We start from the raw sequence: 26,586 nt of genomic DNA, 5'->3' as shown, positions 1-26,586 counted from the left end.
GGAAGAGTGGATTTTGGTGGGAAAGATGGCAGGTTCCATTTCGGACGTGATGAATCTGAGTTCTTGGAAGATAGCTGTCCCACTTAACAAAGCCTCCTGCAGAGAGAGGATGTTTTGACAAAATGAGAACTAGCCTTTCATCTTCACCCTTCATGTTTCTGGAGGGCAGTGCCTGTAGGTATCTAATGAATTTTTATATTTTAGAGGATTTGAAAGACTTTCCATTAATTTTTAAAAAGTAAAATCATGGTCTCTTCCAGCAAATCGCTAGAAAGTCATTGCTTGTCTTTGCCATTCTACTGTGTAATTACCATTATTCTGTAGACTTTTATGTTTAGAAGAAAAAACCAAACCTATTTAAAGGCAAAATTGGTACTTCACATATCCTTTTACCTAGTAGATATCTAGAGAATTATATTAGCTTTTATTTCCTTCAAAATCAGTGCCAGGAAAGAGAAAAATAAACATTTATTGAGTACATATTGTATGACAAAACCACAGTTTAAAAAGAAATATTGTTGACAGGACAGAACTTTCTTCGTGGAAGTTAAAAATTAAAATATCTTTTAACATACTTGGTAATTCAAATTTTGAAGCAAGCATTTTAAAACACTGTATTAACCTCTGGCAAAACCAACGTAAACTGTTTACTTCATGTAGTAATGTAACATCTTGTTTGAGAAGTTAGCAAAATAAGCTAAGGGCTTCCCTGGTGGCGCAGTGGTTGAGAGTCCGCCTGCCGATGCTGGGGATGCCGGTTCATGCCTTGGTCTGGGAAGATCCCACATGCCACGGAGCGGCTGAGCCCGTGAGCCATGGCCGCTGGTTCTGCGCGTCCGGAGCCTGTGCTCCGCAATGGGAGAGGCCACAACAGTGAGAGGCCCGTGTACCAAAAAAGAAAAAAAAAAAAAAAGCTAAAAAAGACAGTGTTTTAAAAAGGTTATAATTCTTCCATACATCTAAAATTATTTCACAATAGTTTTAAAATAAACGATGTATTTAAACCTATATAGTATGCACAAGTTACAATTAAATTCTTGGATACCAGTCAAAATGTATTGTTGATTGATTGATTGGCTGCGTTGGGTCTTGGTTGCAGTGCACAGGCTTTCTCTAGTTGCGGCAAGTGGAGGCTACTCGTTGCGGTGCGCGGGCTTCTCATCACGGTGGCTTCTCTAGTCGCGAAGCACAGGCTCTAGGCACGCCGGCTTAGTTGCCCCGCGGCATGTGGGATCTTCCCGGACCAAGGATTGAACCTGTGTTCCCGTGCATTGGCAGGCGGAGTCTAAACCACTGCGCTACCAGGGAACTCCCCAAAATGTGTTTTTAAAAACTTCTTTCATACTAGTATAAATACTAGCCTGAGTTCAAGAGGCAGGGATACAGTTTCTGCTTATTCCTGATAAAAGGCTAGTGATTTTGCAGAATATAAGACCTGCACCAAATGGTATCAAAGGTCAGAAAGGTTCCTGGTCTCTGAGAGTGGTAACAGATTAAACTGATTCGCTTCTCGCCTTGCTTCCCTAAACTCATCTCCAGCCATGCCCCTCGTCGTGTGATTTATTTTGATTTTTGAAACACATCTGACTATTCCTTGTTGTTGCTTCTGTTGCCAAAACTCCCTTTCCTCAAATCTGCATTAATTTCATGTTTACAGTTATATATTTTATTTACCAAAAAAGTCTCAGTTTTAAATCTATTGACTAAAACATGCATTGAAACTCAAAATATTGTTACAGCAAAAGCATAGTGGAAAAAAAATATTACAGGAATTTGGAAAAAGCTAGAGTTCTGGGTCAGTTTTATAAACTGATGTTTCTAAAATCGTGTGTGTATCTAATTTATTTTCTTTAATCTTAAAAAGATAAACAGAAGGGATATATACATTATTATAGAAATAGTTGAATGATATATTTTTAAGGTTTAAAACTATGACTAAAGAAGAATCCATACAGTGTCTGAGGAGCATTTAATTTCCATAAGGACTTGAAAGTATTAACTAATTGTTTACAATTACTAATTATAATTTCTAGGTCAGAAATCTTGACAAAGAACGATAAAAATAATCTTAAGATAGGTATAAAATCAGCTTATTTTTTCAAGAGTTGCCTGAATTTGTAGAGAGAATGATGCTTATAAATACTTACAAGTAATAAATATCTTGGGGCTTTACATTAATTTGTAATTTGTTACTATATTTCCTAACACAATAAATTTTAAGTGTTCTTTACAGTTCTTTACATCAGGTCCTTATGGCTGATCCTGTGCCAGACTTCATTAAAGAAACCACGCAGAACAACCCAGAATTTACAATGAGTTGGCTTTTTCTTTAAGGTCACTTGTTTGCACATCTAAAGTGCAAAAAAAGGAAAAAATGATGGTAGAAAATTGCTATCAGTGAGACTGCAAGCTCAGTTTTCCATTGCTCACATTTTCTGTTCTCCTTTGACTCTTGGGAAATTAAGTTCTTTGTTTGCTTTTACTAGACAAAGTGCACGCCCTTTAGTCGTGTGATGTTTCCTCCTCCCTGTCTGTTTTCTATTCTTTCATGGTCCTGCTTATCTTTTGTACTTTATGCTAAAGGGAAGGGATTTAAAAATGAAAGTAAGAGAAAAAATCATTGATTATGTTTATGATCCATAGAGCACTGTGTCAAACTAGGGCTTTTTACCCCCTTAATGGATACAGCATATAACGTCACAGTTGGTTAACTTGCTAGAGTTAGTTTATAGAAATAATGTACATTTAAATTTTTTTAAGAGTTCAAAAATGTGTTGTCATCTGAGAATTTTTAATCACTATTACTAATAATAAAACAACATGGTTATGGTAGAGAGGGGCGGGATGCTGTTTTCAGAGTTAGTAGATTTGTGTCGTGGGTAGAGCAGTGAGGCTGACTGCCAATAGTATTATCATGTTTGTAACATTTTCTAAAGGGCTGATGTTTAGTAACTTATCAAAGAACAGAAAGTGTTATACACAAGCTTCCCCAGAGGCTATACGAGTAGTGAAAAGAGGGCAGCCTAGAACTCAGACCCAGTTCCCAGTTGTGCTCACTTCTAGCTTCATCTTGAGCCAAGTGACTTCACCCACCCAGACTTCAGGTTCTTCAAATAAAAGATGTAGAGATTATACCTACTTTTTTTTCCCTGGTAATATTAGGATTATTATGGGGTCAAATTAAATAATAAAAAAATACTTTGGAGACATAAAACACTGTCAAAGTGTAAAATATTATTAAGACAGAATACCTTAACATAGAGTACAATGTGAAGTGTTATTTGCTACTGATTGAGCCAGGTGCATTTTAAAAATTATTTCAAATCTGTTCCAGCTCTAAACATACCGTTACAAAGCAGGTTCTGATATAGTACAGGCAGTTCTGATATATGACTGCCTGATAGAAATTTGAAAAACTTTTATCTGACTTATGGAATTGATAAGGAAATAGTTGAAAAACCTACAAGTATTTGTAGAATGCTTGCTATGCTTGGCCCTTTGGGGAGAAACAAATGTTAGGCAGGTTGTTGGAAAGAGTAAGTCAGAATCAAGTTACAATTCAGTGGTTGATTCTTTCCTTTTCTAACTATTTATTTATTTGTTTGGCTGCGCCAGGGCTTAGTTGCGGCATGCGGGATCTTTAGTTGCAACATGCGGCCTTTTTTAGTTGCGGTATGTGGGATCTAGTTCCCTGACCAGGGATCAAACCCAGGCCTCCTGCATTGGGAGCACAGAGTCTTAACCACCGGACCACCAAGGAAGTCCCTGATTTATTCTTTCAACAAAAATTAAATGAATACCCATGCATCTAAAGCAATTTGTATTAAGCAGAAGAAGATCCTTGTAGTATAGGTTCTGTTCCCTGTTGCTGTCTCTTCTGGCCTCATCTTTCCCCTTATTATACTCTTCCACATTGTACTACAGCACCAAACTACTTATGGTTTCAAAATCCCACTTTGTTCTCTCTTGTCTGTGGGCTTTTGTACATCCTGATAGCTCTGCCTCTGAAAGACAGTCTCTGCTCCCTGATTTACATACTTGAAGTCTAATTGGCTTTTTTGTCTCCCACAACCCCAGGTCTGTATTTGGGAAGATTAGCAGGTGGTAGGGAAAGAAGGTTGGGAAGGTAAATTGGGGAAGTTAATGTGGAATACCAGGTTAAGGAGTTGGGTTCTTATTCTGTAGGTAGTAGGAAGCCATTGAAAGATTTAATCCAGGACGGTGTTCTAGACAGAGGTCTCCTTTATAAAAATTATTAAGCAGTTCACAAGTTAGAACCTCCTTGGATTGGATTAGAGGTTGAGAATCACTATAAATTATCCAATTATGAAACATAGTTGCAGAAACAGAGATGACTGGGCTCTGAAGAAAAACAGAGCAGGCATTCATTCATTTTAAAAATATTATTGATGCTTATTATGTTCCAGGCTCTGTTCTAGGTTCTGGGAATACTATAGAGAATGCCTTATAGATCAATAAGAAAAAGAGACAACTCTATAAAAAACTGAATACTTTTTTTTTAAGAAGATGTTAGGGGTAGGAGTTAATTAATTAATTAATTAATTTTTGCTGTGTTGGGTCTTCGTTTCTGCACGAGGGCTTTCTCTAGTTGTGGCAAGCGGGGGCCACTCTTCATCGCGGTGCGCGGACCTCTCACTATGGCGGCCTCTCTTGTTGTGGAGCACAGGCTCCAAACGCGCAGGCTCAGTAGTTGTGGCTCACGGGCCTAGTTGTTCCACGGCATGTGGGATCCTCCCAGACCAGGGCTCGAACCCGTGTCCCCTGCATTACAAGGCGGATTCTCAACCACTGCGCCACCAGGGAAGCCCTGAATAAGTGTTTTGAATAGACATTTCACAAAAGAGAATGGCCAATAAACATGAAAAGGTGCTCACTTCATTAATAATTAGGAACATAAAATTTAAAGCACAGTGAGAGACTACTACATACCCACCAGAAGAGGTAAATTTTAAAAGATTGAAAATGCCAAGTATTGATGAACATGTGAAGCATTGGCAACTCTCATAATCTGCTGATGGGATTATATACTGGTGCAGCCACCCTGGAAAACTGTTTGGCAGTGTGTACTCTGTGACCCAGCAATCTCCTGCAAGGTATATTTCCAGTAGGATGGTTGCTGGCAGTTAAGTATGTTTCTTAATCTGGGTGGTGAGTACATTGGTGTTTGGTTTGTGCTAATTCGTCTAGCTGTACATTTGTTATATTTACTTTTCTGCATATGTGTTATACTTCAATAAAATTTAAAAACAAAATTTGCCCATTAGATTCTGGAGAGGAGAGCCATCATTATCAAAGTCATTACCATTATAGCAAACATTAGTGGTTATTATATGCTAGGCACTGTTGTAGGCGCATTACATGTATTAACTCATTTAATCCTCACAATAACACTTGAGTCTTAACTTTTGTTATTCCCATTTTACAGATGAGGAAACAGGCACAGAAAGGTTGAGTAACTTGCCAAAGCTCACACAGCTGCTGAGTGGTGGACTCAGACTTTGAATCCAGACATCCTGTTTCTAAAATCTGTTCTTAAGCACTGTGCTGTACATCCAATAAGCAAATAACAGAACAGCCTGTGCTGTCAACGCTTATGTTTTATATAGTGATAAATGCTATCAAGAAAAATAAAGCAGGTTAAAGGGGAATAGGCAGTACTCTAGGGAATGTTGTACTGCTGCTTTATATAGGGTGGTCAGAGAAGTTCTTATTGAGAAGGTGGTAATAGTACAAAGACCCGAAGAAGCTGAGGGTATGAGCCATGCCAGTATGTAGCAGAAGAGCTTTCCAGGCAGAGAAAAGAAGGTGCAGTGGCCTGAGATGGGAGTTGCTTGGCCTGTCTGAAGGACACCAAGAAGGCTATGGGGCAAATAAGGACACAGTAGTAGTAGATGAGGTAAGAGAAGTAATGGGGGCTCCGTAGAAGGATCTCGAAGGCGATTGTAAGAACTTTGGCTTTTACTCTGAGTTAAGTGGAAAGTCTTGGACGGATTGTGGCACAGAGTGATGTGAAATGATTCGTGATTTATTTATTTATTTAATAAATTTATTTATTTATTTTTGGCTGTGTTGGGTCTTTGTGGCTGAGCATGGGCTTTTCTCTAGTTGTGGCGAGCGGGGGCTACTCTTTGTTGCGGTGCGCGGGCTTCTCATTGCGGTGGCTTCTCTTGTTGCAGAGCACAGGCTCTAGGTGCATGGGCTTTAGTAGTTGTGGCACGTGGCCTCAGTAGTTGTGGCATGTGGGCTCTAGAGCGCAGGCTTAGTAGTTATGACGCACGGGCTTAGTTGCTCCGTGGCATGTGGGTTCTTTCCAGACCAGGAATCGAACCCATGTCCCCTGCTTTGGCAGGCGGATTCTTAACCACTGCACCACCAGGGAAGTCCCTGAATAATGTTTTAAAAGGATAGCTCTGTTACTTTCAGAAAAGCCTGTGAGGGGGTGCAAAAGCAGGAACAGGGAAACCGTCTAGGCTGTTGGGAGTAATTCCATGTTGTTGAATTAGTGAGAGATGGTGTGACTTGGACCAGATTAGCAGTGGAGGTGGAGAAAAGTTTTCAGATTCTGGATATATTTGTAAAATGAAGCCATGGGATTTGCTGTAGAGTTGGATATAGGATGTGAAATAGATTAAAGGATACTTCAGAGTTTTTGTCTTGAACAACTTGAGGAACAGCATTAACATTTACTGATATGGGGAAGATTCCAGGAGCTGGTTTGGGGAAAAAGGTTAGGAGTCTTGGAAATGTTAAATTTGAGGTGCTTTTAGACATCCAAGTGAGGATATTGAGTAGATATTTAGAAAACTAATCTGGAGTTCAAGTGAGGAGACTTTGGTAACCGTCGATATATAAATGGTATAGGTATTTAAAGATATGAGACTGGGTGTACCAGCAAAGGAGCAAGTGTAGATGGAGAAGGCCTGTGTTTAGATGTCAGGAGGTGAGGAGAGTGTGTCCTAGAAACTAGGTGGTAAAGGGAAGGATCTCTTGTGTGTACTGTGGCTGACTGGTTAGGTGAGATGAGGACTGAATTGATTTAGCAATGTGAAGTTAATTGGGGACCTTAGTGGGCAGTTTTAACGTAGTGGAAGCAGCAAGCATGGGCAGAAATCAAGAAAATTTGGATTATATTTTAAGTGAGTATGAGAAACATAGGAAAGTTAGAAAAAGTTTTGCCAAAATAAGTGGGATGTGTGGAGAGAAGAGGGAAAGTTGAAATGGACAGGATTATGAAGGCCAGAGGTTTGAAAAGAGAATGCCTGACCATCTTAAATATCTGGTAGCATTTGTTCTTGTTGTCACTACCTTATCAATCCTTTATTTCCTATAGCATTTTGAAACAAAAGGTTTTCTAGTACTATAATTTACGTTCTTTGGGGGGATGACAAGACAGCCATATGAGAAACAGAAAGGGGCCATTTTACCTCTCTGCTTTTGAGAATTTGCCCCGTCAGCAAAGCTCTGTTGATAGTTTTAGTTCCACTCTACCTTCTCTTGCCCTTTATCCAGGGAAGATGAGAAAGTACAATAGTTTAGGCGCGATGAGGGATCAAAGTAAAACTTTGCATTTGTTAACCTGCCTGACTCTACCCTCTGGTAATGGCTGGTGACTTAGTGGGGCTAGATCAGCATCACACATTAATCTTCCATATCTCTGACTTCCTTTCCACTAAAGAAAAAAAATCTAACACAGAAATTTGTTTCAGTTGGAAAAGTTTTTACTTTTAGTACATTTTGCTAAAATATATGTATTTTTACAAGGTACTAAAGCAAGAGCTTATGCTGAACAGACTAATCATCATGGTAACTTCTAGGCCCACAATCTCATAAGGAGACCATGAGGTGAGCAGCTGACGGCCAAATCTGGTCAGCAGGTTAGGGCACTGAGATAGCAACTTACATTCTTTTGCTTTTACTCTTCTTCATGCTAGTGCAAACTCAGAAATAAGTGAATTAGGCAGTGGCTGGGGGAGTTTGAGGAAACCTGGAATAGACCATAAATGGATCAAAATTATGAATAAATAGGGGTTAGAAGTAGGGAACTGTTATCCCAGTAGAGAGTGAAGTAGTTGGTTGAAGCATCAGGGGTATGGAAATAGAGATGCTGAATCCACGTTATAGAAGGGAAGCAATAAGCTCCTAACAATAAAACAATGATTACCCAGTGTCAAGACCTGCATTCAAACTTGAACACCATCGGCCTTTTGGGATTAATCTGTATGATCAGATTGTTCTGTAGTTTCTGATTTTTATGAGACTCTTGCCTCTTCCCTTTTACCGTTTTTATGTTTAGAATAAAAACTTTCTTGAGTCCAAAAGAGCCTAACTCATTAAGCTGAGTATAAATTTTAGACTTACCAAGTGGGTACATAAATGCTACCTTAAAAATTATTTCTTGAAATTAAAATAAAAATACCACAGAGCACTTTAACCAATTATAGTAAAACACTTAAAATGTTAATTTGAAAGTGATGATGATGATGATGATGATGATGATGATGATGATGATTTTTTTGGCCATGTGGAGTGACATGTGGGATCTTAGTTTCCTGACCAGGGATCGAACCCACACCCCCTGCAGTGGAAGTGCACAGTCTTAACCACTGGACCGCCAGGGAAGTCCCTGAAAGTGGCTATTGTTAAGGAATAAGTCCATTATCTGTTATATAAACTGACTTAAATTTATTTAGAAATAATACTCTCTGCACTTTAATAATATTAAAACTAAGGAATGAAATTTTTTTTAGGGGTTAACTTTTAAGAACTTTTTTTTTTGGCCGTGCCTTGCAGCATGTGGGACCTTAGTTTCCCAACCAGGGATCGAACCCACGCTCCCTGCATTGGAAGCATGGAGTCTTAAGCCCTGGACTGCCAGGGAAGTCCCCTTTAAGAGCGTTTAAAGTGGCCATGATAGATTTACCATGATGGATTTACCACTCCCCCAAAAACAAAAACTGAAAATCTTGACAAAATATATGAAACAATTGTTTTCAGACATTGAACAACAGCAATACAGGACTGTGATCCCTGAAAGACAGGAAACAAATGAGGTAAGCTGGACAGTCAGCTAATCACCCCAGCTTTCTCTAGAGGCATGGTCTGAATTGCAGAGCAGGGATAGGGATCTTGGGCAAAGGAAAGTGGTCTTTTTTTTTTTTTTCTTTTCTTTTTTTAAAAATATATTTTATTTATTTATTTTTGGCTGCATTGGGTCTTCATTGCTGTGCGCAGGCTTTCTCTAGTTGTGGCGAGCGGGGGTGGGGCAGCTCTGTGTTGTGCGGTGTTCAGGCTTCTCATTGCTGTGGCTTGTCTTGTTGCAGAGCACGGGCTCTAGGCGTGCGGGCTTCAGTAGTTGTGGCATGTGGGCTCAGTAGTTGTGGCTCACAGGCTCTAGAGCGCAGGCTCAGTAGTTGTGGCACACGGTCTTAGTTGCTCCACGGCATGTGAGATCTTCCCGGACCAGGGCTTGAACCCATGTCCCCTGCATTGGCAAGTGGATTCTTAACTACTGCGCCACCAGGGAAGCCTGAGAGTGGTCTTAATAAGTCGAGGAGATCATAATTCATGGAGGCCAAGGCAGCTGGAAATTGCAGGGGAGAATTCCAGCAGAAAGACCACTATTTAGAAAAAATAACGCTAACAATCTACATAGGAGTCTCTGATTTTTTGCTGAATTCTGGAAGGTACCTGCAGAACGTGAAGCTGTAAAGCCAGGCAAAGAGCGGTTTGTTGTTGTGAGCTGGTGGCAAAGGAATATTATGAACAACTTTATGCCAATATAAATTTAATAACTTGGGTGAATTGGACAAATCTTGGAAAAGTTACCAAAGTAACACAAGAAAAATCAAATATGAGTAGCCCTGTATGTTAAAGATACTAAATTTGTAATTGAAACCTCAAGGCCCAGATGGCTTCACTGGTGAATTCTTTTGAACATTTTAGAAATAATACTAATATTAATTCTTTAAAATAATAGAGGAGGAAAGGAACATTTCCCAGCTTATTTCATGAGACCAAAATTATCCTGATACCAAACACAGACAAATTAGAAGAGAACTAAAGAGCAATATCTCTTTGACTATAGACATAAAAATATTGAACAAAATATTAGCCTTTAGGAATATATTAAAAGGGTAATGTATCATAACCAAATGGGTTTTATTCCAAGAATGCAGAGGTGCCAAGGTGGGATTAACACTCAAAAATCAATTAGTTTAATCAACCATGTCAGTTGAGTAAAGGAGAAAACCCATGTGATCATCTGAGTAGATAAATAAAAATATCTGACAAAATTTAACACCCATTCATGACAAAAACTCTGAGCAAACACAGAATTAGAAGAGAATGTCCCTCCGCCTAATGAAGGTCAGCTATAGTCTTACAGCTAATATACTTAATGGTGATAGACTAAATGCTTTTCCCTTAAGAGCAGGAACGAGGCAAAGATGTTCTCTCTCCTCACTTCTATTCAGCATTGTACTAGAGGTGCTAAAGGAGAGTAAAAGTGTTTATTTGTACACTTGACCTTGAATATAGAAAATCCTATGGAGCTAAAAGAAAAAGCTATTAGAACTAAGATGTGAACTTATTATTATTAGGGTCACAGGATATGAGGTCAATATATAAGTATCAAGTATATATATTATTACTATGTTAATATATGTTTGTATAAGTGATGAACAATTAGAAATAGAAATAAAGTAATACCATTTATAGTCATAACAAAAAACTATGAAATGCCTAGAGATAAGTTTAACAAAAATTGGACAAGACCTGTCTATCACTGAAAATTGCAAAACATTGCTGAGGGAAATTTTTAAAGTTCTAAATAAATGGAGTACTGTATTCTTGGATCAGGAGATCAATATTTTCAAGATATCGGTTCTCCCCAAATTGATCTATAGATTCAATATCATCCCAGTCAGCATTCCAGCAGGCATTTTTCTAGAGGTTGACAAGCTGACTCTGCAGTTTGTATGGAAATGAAAGACCCTAGTGCACAGGCAAACTGCAACTTCCAGGCCAAATCTGACCCACTGCTTGTTTTTGGAAATAGTTTTATTACAACATTGCCACACTTAGCACTTATGTATTGTCTATGCACTAACATGCTTTTGCACTAACATGGTGGAGTCAGGTAGTTGTGACAGAGACCATTTGGTTTGCAAATGCAAAGTTTAAAATGTCTATTCTCTGACCCCTTCCAGAAAAAGTTTGTTGACCCCCTTCCATAGAGTATCCAAAACAATTTTGGAGAAGATAAAAAAAACCCTGGAGGACTTTTTAAATCTAATTTCAAGACTTACTGTAAAGCTATAGTGATGAAGATAGTGTGATAATTGACATAAGCATAGACATATAATATAAAACAATGGAACTAATAGTATAGAAACAGACCCATGCATTTATGATTAATTGATTTTTTTTTTTTTTTTTTTTTTGCGGTACGCGGGCCTCTCACTGTTGTGCCCTCTCCCGTTGTGGAGCACAGGCTCCGGACGCGCAGGCTCAGCGGCCATGGCTCACGGACCCAGCCGCTCTGCGGCATGTGGGATCTTCCCAGACCGGGGCACGAACCCGTGTCCTCTGCATTGGCAGGCGAACTCGCAACCACTGCGCCACCAGGGAAGCCCCTGATTAATTGATTTTTGACAAAGGTATCAAGATAATTCAATGGGAAATGGATAGTCTTTTCAATAAATGGCAGTTAAAGAACTGTATATCCAGTTTAAAAATATGGGATCTCAGACTTCACAACATATACAAAAATCCACTTAAAATGGCTCAGTAGGCCTGATATAAAGAGCTAAAACTTCTGGTGAAAACAGGAGAAATTCTTCTGGTGAAGAATTCTCAATTAGGACACAGCACAAACCATAAAATTAAAACTTCTTAATTGAGCATCAAAATTAAAATCATGTTCAAGGATACTGTTATAAACATGCAAAGGCAACCTATAGGTTGGGAAAAAATATATTTGACAAAGAACTTGATTCTAGAATATTAAATAATATAATAAATAGTATTATATTAGTAAATATTCTTGTTTCCAGAATATATTAGAAAAGAAGACAACCCAATTAAAAAATTGAGTTGGGGCTTCCCTGGTGGTGCAGTGGTTGAGAATCCGCCTGCTGATGCAGGGGACACGGGTTTGTGCCCCGGTCCGGGAAGATCCCACATGCTGCAGAGAGGCTAGGCCCATGAGCCATGGCCACTGAGCCTGTGCATCTGGAGCCTGTGCTCCGCAACGGGAGAGGCCACAACAGTGAGAGGCCCGCGTACCACCAAAAAAAAAAAAAAAAGAGTTGAACAGATACTGCACCAAAGTAGATATGAGTAGCAAATAAGCACATGAAAAGATGTTTAATATCAGGTGCTTAGTCATTAGGAAAATATAAATTAAAACCTTAACAATAGCACTACACACCTAAAAAAATCAACTGACAATAACAAGTGTTGATGAGGATGTAGAGCTACTGGAATTCTCATTTTGATGGTGAGAATGCAGAATGTTAAAGCTGCTTTGGAAAAGTGTTTGCAGTTTTTTATAAAGTTATACTTCCCATACAGCCCAGCAGTTTCCCTCCTAAGTATTTAGTCAAATGAAATGAAAACTTGTGTTCACAGAAAAACCTATGTGTATGTGGTCATAGTGGCTCTATTTGTGATTTTCAAAAACTGGAAACAACCCAGATCAACTGAGGAATGAATAAACAAACTGTGGTATATGCATTCCACTCAGCAATAAAGAGGAATGAACTAAAAAAAGGGGGGTGGGGGAGGGGAGTGAACTGATATCTGCAAAAACATGGGTGGATCTTAAATGCATTATGCTAACTGAAAAAAGCCAGAATCAAAAAGCTACGCTCTATGGTATCTGGAAAAGGTGAAACTGTAAGAACAGAAAACAGATTAATGGTTGCCTGGGGTCGGAGGGAGAGGTTGACTACAAGAAGTGCATGGAGGTGTCATGGGATGGGGATTGGGATGGAACTGTTCTTTGTCTTCATTGAGGTGGCAGTTGCACGACTGTATGCATGTGTCAAAACTTGCAGACTTGTATACTAATATGAGTGGATTTTACACATTTATGCCTTAATCTTGAAAGATAGGGTTTTAAAAGTGAGAAACTGACCTATTGATGTAGTAAGATATGAAAGAACCATCATTGCATCTTAGTAACCATGCAGTCTTAGATTGCCGTTGGATCTAATCTGAGTGTAGAAAATACTGGATTATAGAGGGCAGGCTTGAGATTGAAATGCTCTTGATGACATTGGCAAATTAAATGGTGGTAAAGGTGTTTGGCAGTTACCTAAGGCCTGACCATTGTTTATATGAGTGAACTAAAATCAGTGGTTAATCAACAGTTCTAATGATCTTGGTAATGCTCATGTTGTAAATGTGTGTAACATCATTTCAGCCATATGCATTTTATATTGTCAGCTACCTTTGATATCAGTAGATTTCAATTGTCAAAGCATTTTAGATAGAATAAAAAGTCAAAGAGCTGTGTAGACTATTTGGATCATATCCAAACCCAAGTAAACATGTGATGGGTTTCTGAGAGGGGAAAGAAAGACTTAGAAGTTTTGTTGAGAATGAATTCACATTCACTGCTGGTGTGGATGCAAAATGGTACAGTCACTATGGAAACCAGTTTAGCAGCTTATTACAGTAACTTAACTTTATATGACCAAGCAGTTCCATTCCTTAGGTATTTATGGTGAGAGGGGGGAGAGGCACGTATCTACCCACCCGAAGACTTGTATGGGGATGTTTGTAGCTGTTTTATTTAAAATAGCCCCAAACTGGAACAACCCAAATACCCATCAAGTGAATGGATAAACAATTAAGGTATATGATGGGGTTCTACTTAGAAATAAAAATTAATGAACTACCTGTATATGCAACAATATGGAAGTATCTCAGGTACACAATGCCTAATTTAAAAAAAAAATGCCAGGCACAGAAAAGACTATAGTATTATTCTATTTATATGAAACTGTAGAAAAGATAAATCTATAGTTAGAGAAAACAAGTCAGTGATTTCCTTAGGGCTGGGGTTGGGGATTTTCCCTAGTGGGGAAAGGGAACAACAGAATCTTCTGGGGGTGATTGGAATCTTCTATATTGTAATTATAGTATTGGTTGCACAGTTACAGACATTTGCTGAAACTCATTGAACTGTACACTTTAAATGGGTGCATTTTATTGTATGTAAATTACACCTCAAAGTTGATTTTTTTTTTTTGGCTGCATTGGGTCTTCGTTGCTGCATGCAGGCTTTCTCTAGTTATAGCGCACATGCTTCTCATTGTGGTGGCTTCTCTTGTTGCCGAGCATGGGCTCTAGGCGCACGGGCTTCAGTAGTTGTGGCTCGTGGGCTCTAGAGCGCAGGCTCGGTAGTTGTGGCACATGAGCTTAGTTGTCTCACAGCATGCAGGATCTTCCTGGGCCAAGGATCAAACCTGTGTCCTCTGCATTGGCAGGCGGATTCTTAACCACTGTGCCACCAGGGAAGTCCCGAAGCTATTTTTTTAAAAAAAGAACATTTTAGGAAAGAATATCTGATAGTGTCTAAGGGAAGAAGTTTCTGTAAATTTTAAATTCATATTTCTCAGAAAATCTTAAAATAACAGTAATATTCAAATTGAGGTAAAGCCTTGTTTTTCAGCAAATATTCATGTACCTTATACTCAAGCAAATATCTATATGAAATCATTTGCTTAAAAATTGAATTTTACTTTTATAGACTATAAATTTTACAGTCTTAAGGATAGCTCAGATTTATGTAAATACTTTGAGAGAGGATCTGTTTGTTAAGCTATTGAATCTTGATATGCTGAAAGGGATTTAATATATTAACCATTGTCATGTGATTTGAGTAGTTTATTATTTAAGATCCTTTCAGCTGCAAGTAACTGAAAACCAAACAAGAAAATTGACTTTTACAGTAGATATTTATCTCACATAGTAAGTTTTCTGGAGCTAAATTGTTTTCTCGGGTTATAGGGTTATGTAGTTCAGTAACTGAGCAGCAGCATCAGGGACCCAAGTTCCTTTCATCTCCCCTTTTCAGTATGTTTGTGTCCTCCTTTCACATGGGTGCTTTGTAGTCTCAGATTTAGGCATCAACAACAATAACATCTAGGGAATGAAAATGGAATGTTTCTGTCTTGTATTCCTTTTTACAAGTGAGGAAAAACTTCCTAGAAGCCCATGCTCATGTCTTACACAGTTAATGGCAAAGGGATAGGACCAAGAGTGGCTTAAATCAGTCATTATTTATTACCTGGGGCTGGACAAATGAAGGAAGGTGAACAAAATCAGCTTTCTTTTATCAAAGCAGGATGGCTGTTGAGTAACCAAGTGTGCCAAATTAGATTACCAAGACTGCAAAGGAAAGGATCTGTGAAGTAGACAAAGAAATCATAGAAAATGTTTTGATACAAAGTATATGTTCCCAGCTTATGAAGATGTTGCACTCCAGAATTCACCATATTTTCATGGCCTAGTCATTAATTTATTCAACTTAACTGCGCTCTAACTTTTATCTTCATGATGCTAAGAAATGCTCTTGTGAAAGTCATCAGTGAGCTCCTAATTACTAATCAGCTGGCCTTTTAAAATCAGTTTAAATGCCACTTGATTTCATGTTGGTTTTTACCATTATTAGCCATTTTCTTCTTGAAAGTCTATTTCTCTATTCCCACCGTATTATTCTACTTGTTAAAAATGTATTAAATACTCCAAACTAACAAGAAAAATTATATCTATTACCTACGTTTAACACATTAACATTTTTCTCTATTTGCTTCATATATTTTTTAAGAAAAAAAAAGTGCCACAGATACAGTTGAAACTCTTCCCCAACCCTTTCCACCATCTTGAAGTTAATGATTATCCTTTCCAATTGTGTTTTTGTATTTATGAAAGCACTCCCAACTCTTAATTGCTGCTTCCTAATTTCCTTGCCTATCTATCCCTTATCTGTAGGTGTCCTGCAACACTATTAATTTTTCACACCCCTCCAAATCTGTGCCTTGGGTGAGTTTTATTATCTCCAAATGGTGTGGTTACACTGTGAAAAAATTTTTAACTTTTCTCTGGTTTCTACCTCTTTCTGAGTTTTACACTTACTGTCATTCACCACTAGACTTCTCAACATCATGCCCCACAGACCCCTAAAACTAACATGTGAAGCTGAACTCGTTGGTCCAGAAAAACCTGTTTCTCTTTTCTCTACCTCATGGTGTTACTTTCCACTCAGTTCAAACTAGAAACTTTGGAGTCATCCAGCTCGTAGCACGCACATAGTAACTACTTTTAAAGTGTTTGGTAAATTGTAGACACTGAGTAAATGACTCCTTTTTCATGTCTCCTCTACCCATACCCAGCCGATCACCTAGAGTTGATTATTTTACTTGGTGTGTACCTCTCATTTCCCCTCATCTTTGGCCCCAGTATTCCTGCTTTTGTCCTGCCTCACATGGGTCATGGCAGTAGTTTTGTAACTTGACTAACTGCCTCCATTCTTTCTTTCTTTCCACTCTTTAATTTGTCCTTTTACCACAGTTATTCTGAAACATATTTTCTGCTCTTCACCTTTTTAAGAATCTTAACTTTGCAATGCTCCCTGGATAAATCTAAAAGTTATTGCTTGACAAATAATCCTCTTTGTGTGTAAATTCTTCTCTAACATTAGCCATCTGTCCCACCATTCTCAAAAACACCCCCTTATACTCCTGCCACAGGGTTTTCTGTTCCCCAAATACACCATGCTTTTCCAAACATCTAAACCATTCTTCCCACTTCTTTCTTCCTGGAATATCCTAGTTCTTCTTCCCTAAATCTCCAGCTCTTCAAGACCTAGCTCAGATGCCATTGTCTGCAAATTTATCTTTCCCAAACACTCAAGGCAGAGCTTATAACTTCTGTTGTATTCCCATGAATACATGTATGTATACATGTATGTATACATACATGTTCTGTATGTACCTCTGCTCTAGGGTTTTTTTTCACTCTGGCATTTTTCAAATTTTACAACAATGTATTTTTTTCCTGCACTTATTTGTGACCTTTTTAAAGAAAAAGAACCATTCTTGCCATCCTTATCTCCCTTTAGAGTGTCTAATAAATATATGTTGTTAATAAATATGTATCTGTAAGTTTGGAACTTGAAAGAGGCTTTTCCCATGTAAATATTTTAAATAATGTTATGTTTCTAAGACAGTCTATTAAAATCTGTATAACTCATTGCACCTGAAGTTTACTTAAAAATGTAAATCACATCCTACACTTACAATAATGTTTCTAGGGAATTCCCTGGCAGTCCAGTGGTTAGGACTCTGCACTCTCACTGCCGGGGGCCCGGGTTCATTCCCTGGTCGGGGAACTAAGATCCTACAAGCAACGCAGTGTGGCCAATATATATATATACACACACACTTATATACATATATATATATATTAATGTTTCTAAAGGAGATGGGCAGCAGTGATGGCTCCTGTGTATTGATACTGGGTGCTATTGGAACTGGACTGAAAATGATGTTCTGTCCTGGAGCTACTGAAAAGAATAAGTGGGTAGATGTGAGGAGCTGTACCAAAGAGTCTATTTAAGAAAAAGAGACTGGAGGACAGTAGTAAGGAAAAACTGGTAGAGTGAGGGAAAAAAGATATGACTTTTGAAGGAAGAGGAGTTAAGTTAGGAGTGATGTCTTATGGGGAGAAAAGACCTTAGCAAAGATCCTGAGTGAAGAAAAAGGTGAAAATGAGGAATTAAGGAAGCTGGAAATAGAAATGAGGGTGGGTAAATAGTTATAGTAACCTCGGTTATGAATTGATGTATTTCAGTTGGTCTGTTATCAAATTTAAAATGTTAGCACCATTACTGGCTTTCATAATTTTATCTCTGTCATACAACTACTGTTCTTTCAAAGTCTATGTAATTGTTAAAATATTTTTTTAATATTTAGACTTTGGATATAGGTAATATGAAAGTCTTATATAGATTTTAAAATATTTTTGCAATTTAACATATTTTGTGGATGTATATTGATTGTTGATTAAAATTCACCCTTCAGCCTTGAGTATTGAGCCAAAATTTGCCAATCTCATAAGCAAAAAGGATACCTTTAAAATTTTGTGTTTATTGATTGATTGATTGATTGTCGTGCCACGTGGCTTTTAGGATTTTAGTTCCCCGACCAGGGATCAAACCCAGGCCCTCAGCAGTGAGAGTGCAGAGTCCTAACCACTGGACCCCCAGGGAATTCCCTAAAAATTTGCATTTATTAGAAGACTGGGATGGTTGGCCATATCTTCATATGCTAATTGGCCTTTCATATTTCCTTTGTGAATTGCCTGTTGATAGGCTTTCCTATTTTTCTAAGGGGCTTATATATATGTTTTTTAATGTGTAAGAGTTGTCTGTGTTAAGAATGTCAACCAATTTTCACATGAGTACATTCATATGTTGAGAGAGCAAGTAAGAGAATGAGGAAGTGCAAATTCTCCCTACTTCTCATGTCTTTAGTTTCACTTAAGAGTTTCTGTGTCCACATCTGCCCACCCAACTTCATCATATATCTCTTAGTCTTTTCCTTTAAGGTTTCTACTTTTACGCTTTAAAGGCTTTTCCAACTGCTAGATTATGAAACAGCTTACCTTTAGTTTTTTCTAACACATTTAGAAGACTGCCTTTTATATATTTAGCTTATTATTCTCTCATAGTGTTTTCAGTAGATATTTAAGTTTCCAGTCCCAGTCATGTTCCAATCCTGTGCTTTATTGTCACGTCTTCAGAATATACCTGTTTTTAGATGTGAAAACCTTCCAACTTTGGGTTTCTGCGACTGTTTCTCTTTTAATATTTATAGCTACATTTAAAATCAATATTATGTAGTTGAGTTTGTAAAAATGTTCAGTCTTTCAGAATTGATGAAGCAGTCATCTTATCACTCACCTACTTCCTTTTGAATGCTGTAAAAGAAGGGAAATACTGTAAAAAGTAAGTGAATTAGGGGAATTCCCTGGCAGTTCAGTGGTTAGGACTCTGCACTTCCACTGAAGGGGGTGCGGGTTCAATCCCTGGTTGGGAAACTAAGATCTCGCATGCCGCGAGTCACAGCCAGGAAAAAAAAAAAAAGTGAATTAATGAAATCACCGTTAGTTCTTCTGCAGGAAGTGAATGGAATAATGCAGATTTTGTAATATCAGTAAACATACTATATGCAAGTCATGTTGGTAGGCTGTATAGTATATGAGGTGAGAAACTCTTGCTTTTTAAGAAGTGTGTTGCCAGTGACTTGAGGATAGCAAAAAACAAGATGCAAGTGAGAGTCTTGTACAAAAATCTCTCCAAAAGTACGTTAGAAGTTTTAAGGAAGAAGATATTTTACCAGTTATGTAGGCTGTACAGTGTATAAGAGGTGAGAAACTCTTGCTTTTTAAGAAGTGTGTTGCCAGTGACTTGAGGGTAGGCTGGGAATGAGCAAAAAACAAGATGCAAGTGAGAGTCTTGTACAAAAATCTCTCCAAAAGTACATTAGAAGTTTTAAGGAAGAAGGTATTTTACCAGTTATGGAGACAGCCTGAATGGTAAAGTAACATTTGTAACGACCCTTAGTGAATGGATAAATTTTAGCAGGTAGAGATGTGAGGAGAGTATTAACCGACAGAGGCACTTTTAAGGAGGGAAAACACAAAAATGGGAAAGCACAGGGCATATGTATTGGGGAAACAGGAATTTATTTCTCCATGTGTGCATAAGATAAGTGAGGAAATGATAAAGTGGGAAAGATAAATTGAAGTCCAATTTGGCAAGCATTGGGAGTGTGTCCATTGGTAGGGAAGGGAAAAGATATAGAGATGCATTGTCCTGTGTAGTAGCCACTAGCCACATACAGCTGTTGAGCACTTAAAATGTGCTTGGTCCAAATTGAGATGTACTGTAAGTTTAAAATGCACACCAGATTTCTAAGATTTAGTACAAGAGAATATAAAACATCTCATTTAAATTTTTCATATTGATGACATATTGAAATAATTATATTTTAGATTTATTGAGTCAAATATATTATTAAAATTAATTTTACCTGTTTTTATTTTTTAAATGTATTTATTAGAAAATTTAGAATCATATGCATGGCTCAGATTATGTTTCTGTTACACAGTGCTGGTATAGGTAGAAGGAAAACAACCAGAATTTGCTAGTACCCACTATGTAGAACCAGAGATTGTCTAGAAGTTGTAAGAGATTTAATCCTTATAGAAAACCTTATGAAGTAGGTGATACTATTGTTCTTTTTCAAGTAACTGAGGTGCAGAGAAGTTAAGCAACGTACCTGCGGTCACTGCACTAGAAAGTAGGAAGCTAGGATTCAAACTCTGGCCTCTGGCATCAGAGCCCATGGTTTTCCCAATACAGTGTGGCATGTTGTCACTGAACCATTAAAGGAGATTGAGCTGGAGAATGCATGATTGGAATGATACGTTAGCAGAGTTGTAATAAAGATAAATGAGGTGGAGAGACTTTATTTGCAGCTGTCTGTGTTCTTTTTTTTTTGTTAACTTATTTGCAGGGGAAAAATGCCTCGTTTAAAGTCAACTATTGAATTGCACCTTTTGAAGTATGCTTTATGTTAACTGCTTCTCAAAATTCGCCTTATCACCTTTGTAGATTTGATAATGGGCTGCATTAAAAGTAAAGAGAACAAAAGTCCAGCCATTAAATACAGACCAGATAACAATCTAGAACCGATCAGTACAAGTGTCAGCCATTATGGAGCAGAGCACACTGCAGTGGCACCAACATCCTCCACAAAGAGCACAACTGTTAATTTCAGCAACCTTTCCATGACACCATTTGGAGGATCCTCAGGGGTGACACCTTTTGGAGGAGCATCTTCCTCATTTTCAGTGGTGCCAAGTTCATATCCTGCTGGTTTAACAGGTGAGATTTAAATGGACAATCTTGTTGTTGGTTTGAGAATGTGACCTTGGGCAATACATACATAAAGTTGCCTGCTGTAAGAGAAATAACTTACTGGGGGACTATTATAATAAGTTTATGTGAAAATTAAAGTCTCCAACATAAATTCAAGTCTTATTGTATACATGGATATTATTCTGAGATATATGGTAGTAATCTGGTGGTGATTATGTACTGGGTTATATAATTAATTATTTCACTAAATCATTTTTCAAATAATTATTGAGTGCTGACTGGCAGGCACTGGAAATATAGAGATTAAAAACGTACACCCCAAAGGGAACCCTCTTGCAGTGTTGGTGGGAGTGTAAGTTGATACAGCCACTATGGAGAACAGTATGGAGCGTCCTTAAAAAACTAAAAATAGAACTACCATATGACCCAGCAATCCCACTACTGGGCATATACCCTGAGAAAACCAAAATTCAAAAAGAGTCATGTACCACAGTGTTCATTACAGCTCTATTTACTATAGCCAGGACATGGAAGCAACCTAAGTGTCCATCGACAGATGACTGGATAAAGAAGATGTGGCACATATATACAATGGAATATTACTCAGCCATAAAAAGAAGTGAAATTGAGTTATTTGTATGAGGGAGATGGACCTAGAGTCTGTCATATGTAGTGAAGTAAGTCAGAAAGAGAAAAATACTGTATGCTAACACATATATATGGAATCTTAAAAAAAAAAATGGTACTGTTGAACCTAGGGGCAGGGCAGGAATAAAGACATAGACATAGAGAATGGACTTGGGGACCGGTGTGGGAGGGGGAAGCTGGGTCGAGGTGAGAGTAGCATGGACATATATACACTACCAAACGTAAAATAGATAGCTAGTGGGAAGCAGCCTCATAGCACAGGGAGATCAGCTCGGTGCTTTGCCACGACCTGGAGGGGTGTGATAGGGAGGGTGGGAAGGAGACGCAAGAGGGAGGAGATATGGGGATATATATATATGTATAGCTGATTCACTTTGTTGTACAACAGAAACGAAGACAGTATTGTGAAGCAGTTATACTCCAATAAAGATCTATTTTTTTAAAAAAAGTATACCCCTCCCTCCTGGGGACTTCCCTGGCAGTCCAGTGGGCACAGGTTCGATCCCTGGTTGGGGAACTAGGATCCCACATGCCATGCAGCACGGCCAAAAAAGAACAACCCCGAAAAATGTATACCCCTCCCTCTAGAATGTTTCAACTTCTGATGATTGTGAAGTGCTAGCCATTATTAAAGTATTAAAGTAGTTACTTGATAAATGTTAGGTAAATGGCAGTTTCGTGATGATAATACAGTTTTTCTATTAGATACTACTGACTGAAAAAAGAAAAATCCTGAGGCTCAGTGTTTAAATGATTTTTTTTTTCAGAGTCACAGATAATAAGCAGGAGGGCACAGATTTAATGCCCTGTTCTAGAACTTCATTTATTACCCTACAATATCCTTTCAGAGAACAGCAAGAAGTGATGGCCAACAACCTTTCATGGAGGCAGAAATGCTCTAAAAACGTAGTCAGAAACTTCAAAAAGAGAGATGGTTGTTTTGTGAAGTGTCCCCTATCGGGATGCTTTTCCCTTGAGTAACAAAGCACAACTGGCTTTAAAAGGTAGGGTGAGGGCTTCCCTGGTGGCGCAGTGGTTGAGAGTCCGCCTGCCGATGCAGGGGACACAGGTTCGTGCCCTGGTCCGGGAGGATCCCACGTGCCGCGGAGCGGCTGGGCCCGTGAGCCATGGCCGCTGGGCCTGCGCGTCCGGAGCCTGTGCTCCGCGACGGGAGAGGCCACAACAGTGAGAGGCCCGCATACCGCAAAAAAGAAAAAAAAAAAGGTAGGGTGAGCTCCAGGATTCCTTGATCCAGCAGTTCCTTGATGTCATCAAGGACTCTAGTTTCTTTGGTGTCTCTCTTGCAGCCCTTGGAGTGTCCACTTTATCCTTAGGCTTGGCAAAACAGCTGCCAGCACCAAATTGAACAACATGAGGGGACAAAAGAAGAATCTCTTCTACAAGCATGGACTATAAATGTGTCCCTTCACTCTACTCACCTCCAGACCAAAAATGTGGCCAGAGAATGTCATACACTTATTCTGTTAGACTGTTCATTTGAGAAGTTATGGACATCAAAGAGTCAATTATAGTCTTATTTCCAGCCCCCTAACTCTAAATACTTCAGTAATAGTTGGTCATGATGGTATTTCTCAGTCACCAGTAAAAGTTTATTTTCAGGGGATTATATGTTCTGGAAAGATAGTAATCCAAAATGATTAAATGTAGAGAAGACATATTTCAGTTACCTAAAGCAGTTTATTTACGGGAAATAGTCCACTCATGGGTATTAATTTATTGATGAGTATCTGTGTGCCAGGTATAGAGAGTTGTAAGCAAGAGAAACAAGATTTCTGCCCTAATGGAGTTTACATTATAATGAGGGTTGGATAATAATTATAGAAACAACTAAATAGGATGATTAATGGTTCATAAATACTATGAAGGAACTAACTAGAATGATTGGCGAAGGCCCTTTAGGTGATCAAGGAAAGCCATCTTGAGATGAAATCGTTTGAGCTGAAGTTTGATTGATGAGAATGAGCTAAATATGTGCATAAATGGGAAAAGAGCTTTCTGGGAAGAGAGAATAACAAATGCACTTTCGGAGGTACAGATGGACTTGGCAGGTTTGAGGATTAGTATGGACAGAGGGTAGAATTACATGATATGCGGTTGAAGAGTCAGGATTTCTCAGGACCTCATAGACTATAGTAAGAAGTATGGGTTTTATTCAAAGCTAGAAGGAAGTTATTGAAGAGATTTCAGTAAAGAATTTACATGATTAAATTCCCTTTCTAAAAACTTCCCTCTGGCAGCTGCGTGAAGGGTGGATGTAGGGAACCAGATATAGAAGTGAGCTAGGCTATTACTTTCCCAGTAAGAGATAACAGGGACTTGGATTAGGGTGGAAGAGCTGGAAATGAAAAGGAAGTAGGTAAGGTACTTTAGAGGTAGAACTGACAGTGCTGGTAATGGACTTGGCTTGAATACCTGACTGGTAGTGTTCGCTGAGGTAGGGAAGACTTCACTAATACTTCAGGTTAGAGGAGAAAAGTCAACACCTTTGTTTTGTACCTAATAAATTTTAAATGCTTGATAGACATTTGAGATGTCAAATAGGTAGTTAGTATATGACAGGGCCTCATGGGAGAAGCCAGATAAATGAGATTTTGTTCTATTTTGTTCAAAATAGTTTGGCTATTTAAGTTGCTTATGTCTTAAGCAACTACATACAGTGCTTTATATGACAAAATTATTTTTGGAATTTATCATCCATATTAGCCATACCATTTAATTTCTAAGAAAAACATGCTGTTTTTATCTTTGTGTTAAATATAATAAATAATCTTAATAAAACCCTAGTTATTACTGTTAGTCTTTTTTTAAATTAATTTTTATTAGAGTAAAGTTGATTTACAATGTTGTGTTCTGCTGTACAGCAAAGTGAATCAGTTATACATATACATATATCCACTCTTTTTAAAAATTCTATTCCCGGGCTTCCCTGGTGGCACAGTGGTTGGGAGTCTGCCTGCCGATGCAGGGGATACAGGTTCATGCCCCGGTCCAAGAAGATCCCACATGCCACGGAGCGGCTGGGCCCGCGAGCCATGGCCGCTGAGCCTGCGCGTCCGGAGCCTGCTGTGCTCCGCGGCAGGAGAGATCACAGCAGTGAGAGGCCCGCGTACCATAAAAAAAAAAAATTAAATTAAAATTTGTTCCCATATAGGTCATTACAGAGTATTGAGTAGAGTTCCCTGTGCTATACAGTGAATGATAAGTCTTAAGGATGGAAATGTTCACTTATTGTTTTTAAGAAATTGAGATGATCACTGCTAGTAGTTTATAATACTCGTTAATGCTTTTTCTGCCAAAGAATTGATTTGAACTTTGTCTTTTCAAGCTAGAGATGTTGCAGCTGTGAATCAAGATTAAAAATGTCTCTCTGGGTCTATAGAGTTTTAGAATTTGTGGAGTACAGTAGTCTCATGGAAAGCCTTAAGATAGCATCTTAATAACTTGAAAACTTCAGCGACCCAGATCTCCAACTTTTAAAAATAGATTCTGGAGACCAGGAAGAGAACTATGTTTAAGCTTTTTTTGTTGTTGTTAGCAGTGTTTTTAAATTTTTCTGTTGTTAATTTGTATATAATTTACCTTGGTCTTTTTCTTCCCCAATAGGTGGTGTTACTGTATTTGTGGCCTTATATGATTATGAAGCTAGAACTACAGAAGACCTTTCATTTAAGAAGGGTGAAAGATTTCAAATAATTAACAATACGTAAGTGTTACGAACATTTTACTGGGGAGAAATACCAACAGCAGCCTACTTTACACTGAAACCACTGAGCTGGTTGATGTTTCAGAGACGAGAGTAGTGGGGCATGGGTCTCTGCCCACTGGATTGGATGATACATTTGGTTTCTTTAGACATACGGCATAATACTACTGCCGGAGCCAGAAGTTATGATTTCTACAAATTGTGTTGCTGTGGTTCTGCCATAAACAGTAGAGATTTAAGAGTGAGGATTGAGTGAGTATATGTAAGTAAATACCTTAGTTTAAAAAAAAACCTTTATAAAGATATTTCTGTGATTCCATTTATCTAAGTACTAGATGATTTAAAGATCTTAATCTCTTTCTCTTAAAAAAACAAACTAAAAAGGCTAAGTAACTCCTGCAGTCCCAAACTGACCATGTTATGTTGCTGTTTCCTTATGTGACTCTCAGACTTCTTGTCATTTAGTGGGCCACCATAGAAAATTCAGTGCTTGTTACGGAAAATAGATCCCATAATTTCATTAGCAGGCACAGCGACCACTTTGTAACTTTTCAGAATAGACATTTATGGTCTCTTTGCGTCCAGTCATGTTTCCTTCCATCCTTGTTCCCACTTGCTACCAGTTATCTTTTGAGAATATGAAATGTGATTCTGTCTCTCGGCTTTAAAATCCTTCAATAGCTATTGGCTGCTGTCAGGATAAAACAGCAATAAGAGCAGGCATCATTCATTGAGCTTCTTCCCCTTCCTCACGCCACTGCCCAGCCAGACTGAATTATTTATGATTCTGAATACACTGGGGGTTCTCCCCTTCTCTGTGCTTTCACACATGCGATTTCTTTTTTCTGGAATGTAACTTCTTGTCCCTCCACTTTTCTGCCTTCATCTGGCCAACGCTGTGCATCCATCAAAGTGTATATTCCTGTGTCCTGTCTCAAGGAAGCCTTTCTTGATATTCTTTCTACCTTTCCTGCCTGGCCCAGTCCCTACCTCCTGCTGGATTTGGTGTCTCTCTTACATGTTTACATAGCAACCTGTACAAACCTCAATTATAGCTGCCATCACAGTTTTCAATTATAATTTATCACTTGCCTATCATCCTTTTAGACCAGTGTTTCTCAGCATGGGGGCAGAATCACCCAGGGGACATTTGACCATGTCTGGACACATTTTTGTTTGTTACATCCATGGTGCTACAACTGGCATCTAGTGGGTGGAGGCCAGGGATGCTGCTCAG

The 26,586-nt window shown here is 38.4% G+C and overlaps 1 protein-coding gene across 7 annotated transcripts in view; it reads left to right on the top strand.

Annotated features, from left to right (window-relative positions):
• The window catches only part of YES1 (YES proto-oncogene 1, Src family tyrosine kinase), an 80,524-nt gene that overhangs the window by 31,505 nt on the left and 22,433 nt on the right, over positions 1–26,586 (top strand). For 5 of the 7 annotated variants that reach the window (XM_059039968.2, XM_067014369.1, XM_067014374.1 and 2 more), the window contains 2 exons: positions 20,711–20,983; positions 25,250–25,349. In XM_059039968.2, the coding sequence (XP_058895951.1) occupies positions 20,719–20,983; positions 25,250–25,349 (365 nt within the window). In that variant the 5' untranslated portion in view covers positions 20,711–20,718. Of the gene's footprint in view, positions 1–18,956; positions 19,040–20,710; positions 20,984–25,249; positions 25,350–26,586 lie in introns of all 7 variants that reach the window. The other 2 variants (XM_067014370.1, XM_067014375.1) reach the window with 2 other exon arrangements.

This window comes from Kogia breviceps, chromosome 15, assembly GCF_026419965.1.
Source record: "Kogia breviceps isolate mKogBre1 chromosome 15, mKogBre1 haplotype 1, whole genome shotgun sequence".
NCBI classification, from domain to species: domain Eukaryota; kingdom Metazoa; phylum Chordata; class Mammalia; order Artiodactyla; family Physeteridae; genus Kogia; species Kogia breviceps.
Note: the sequence above shows the minus strand (reverse complement) of the source record. Positions and strands in the feature narration are given on the sequence as shown.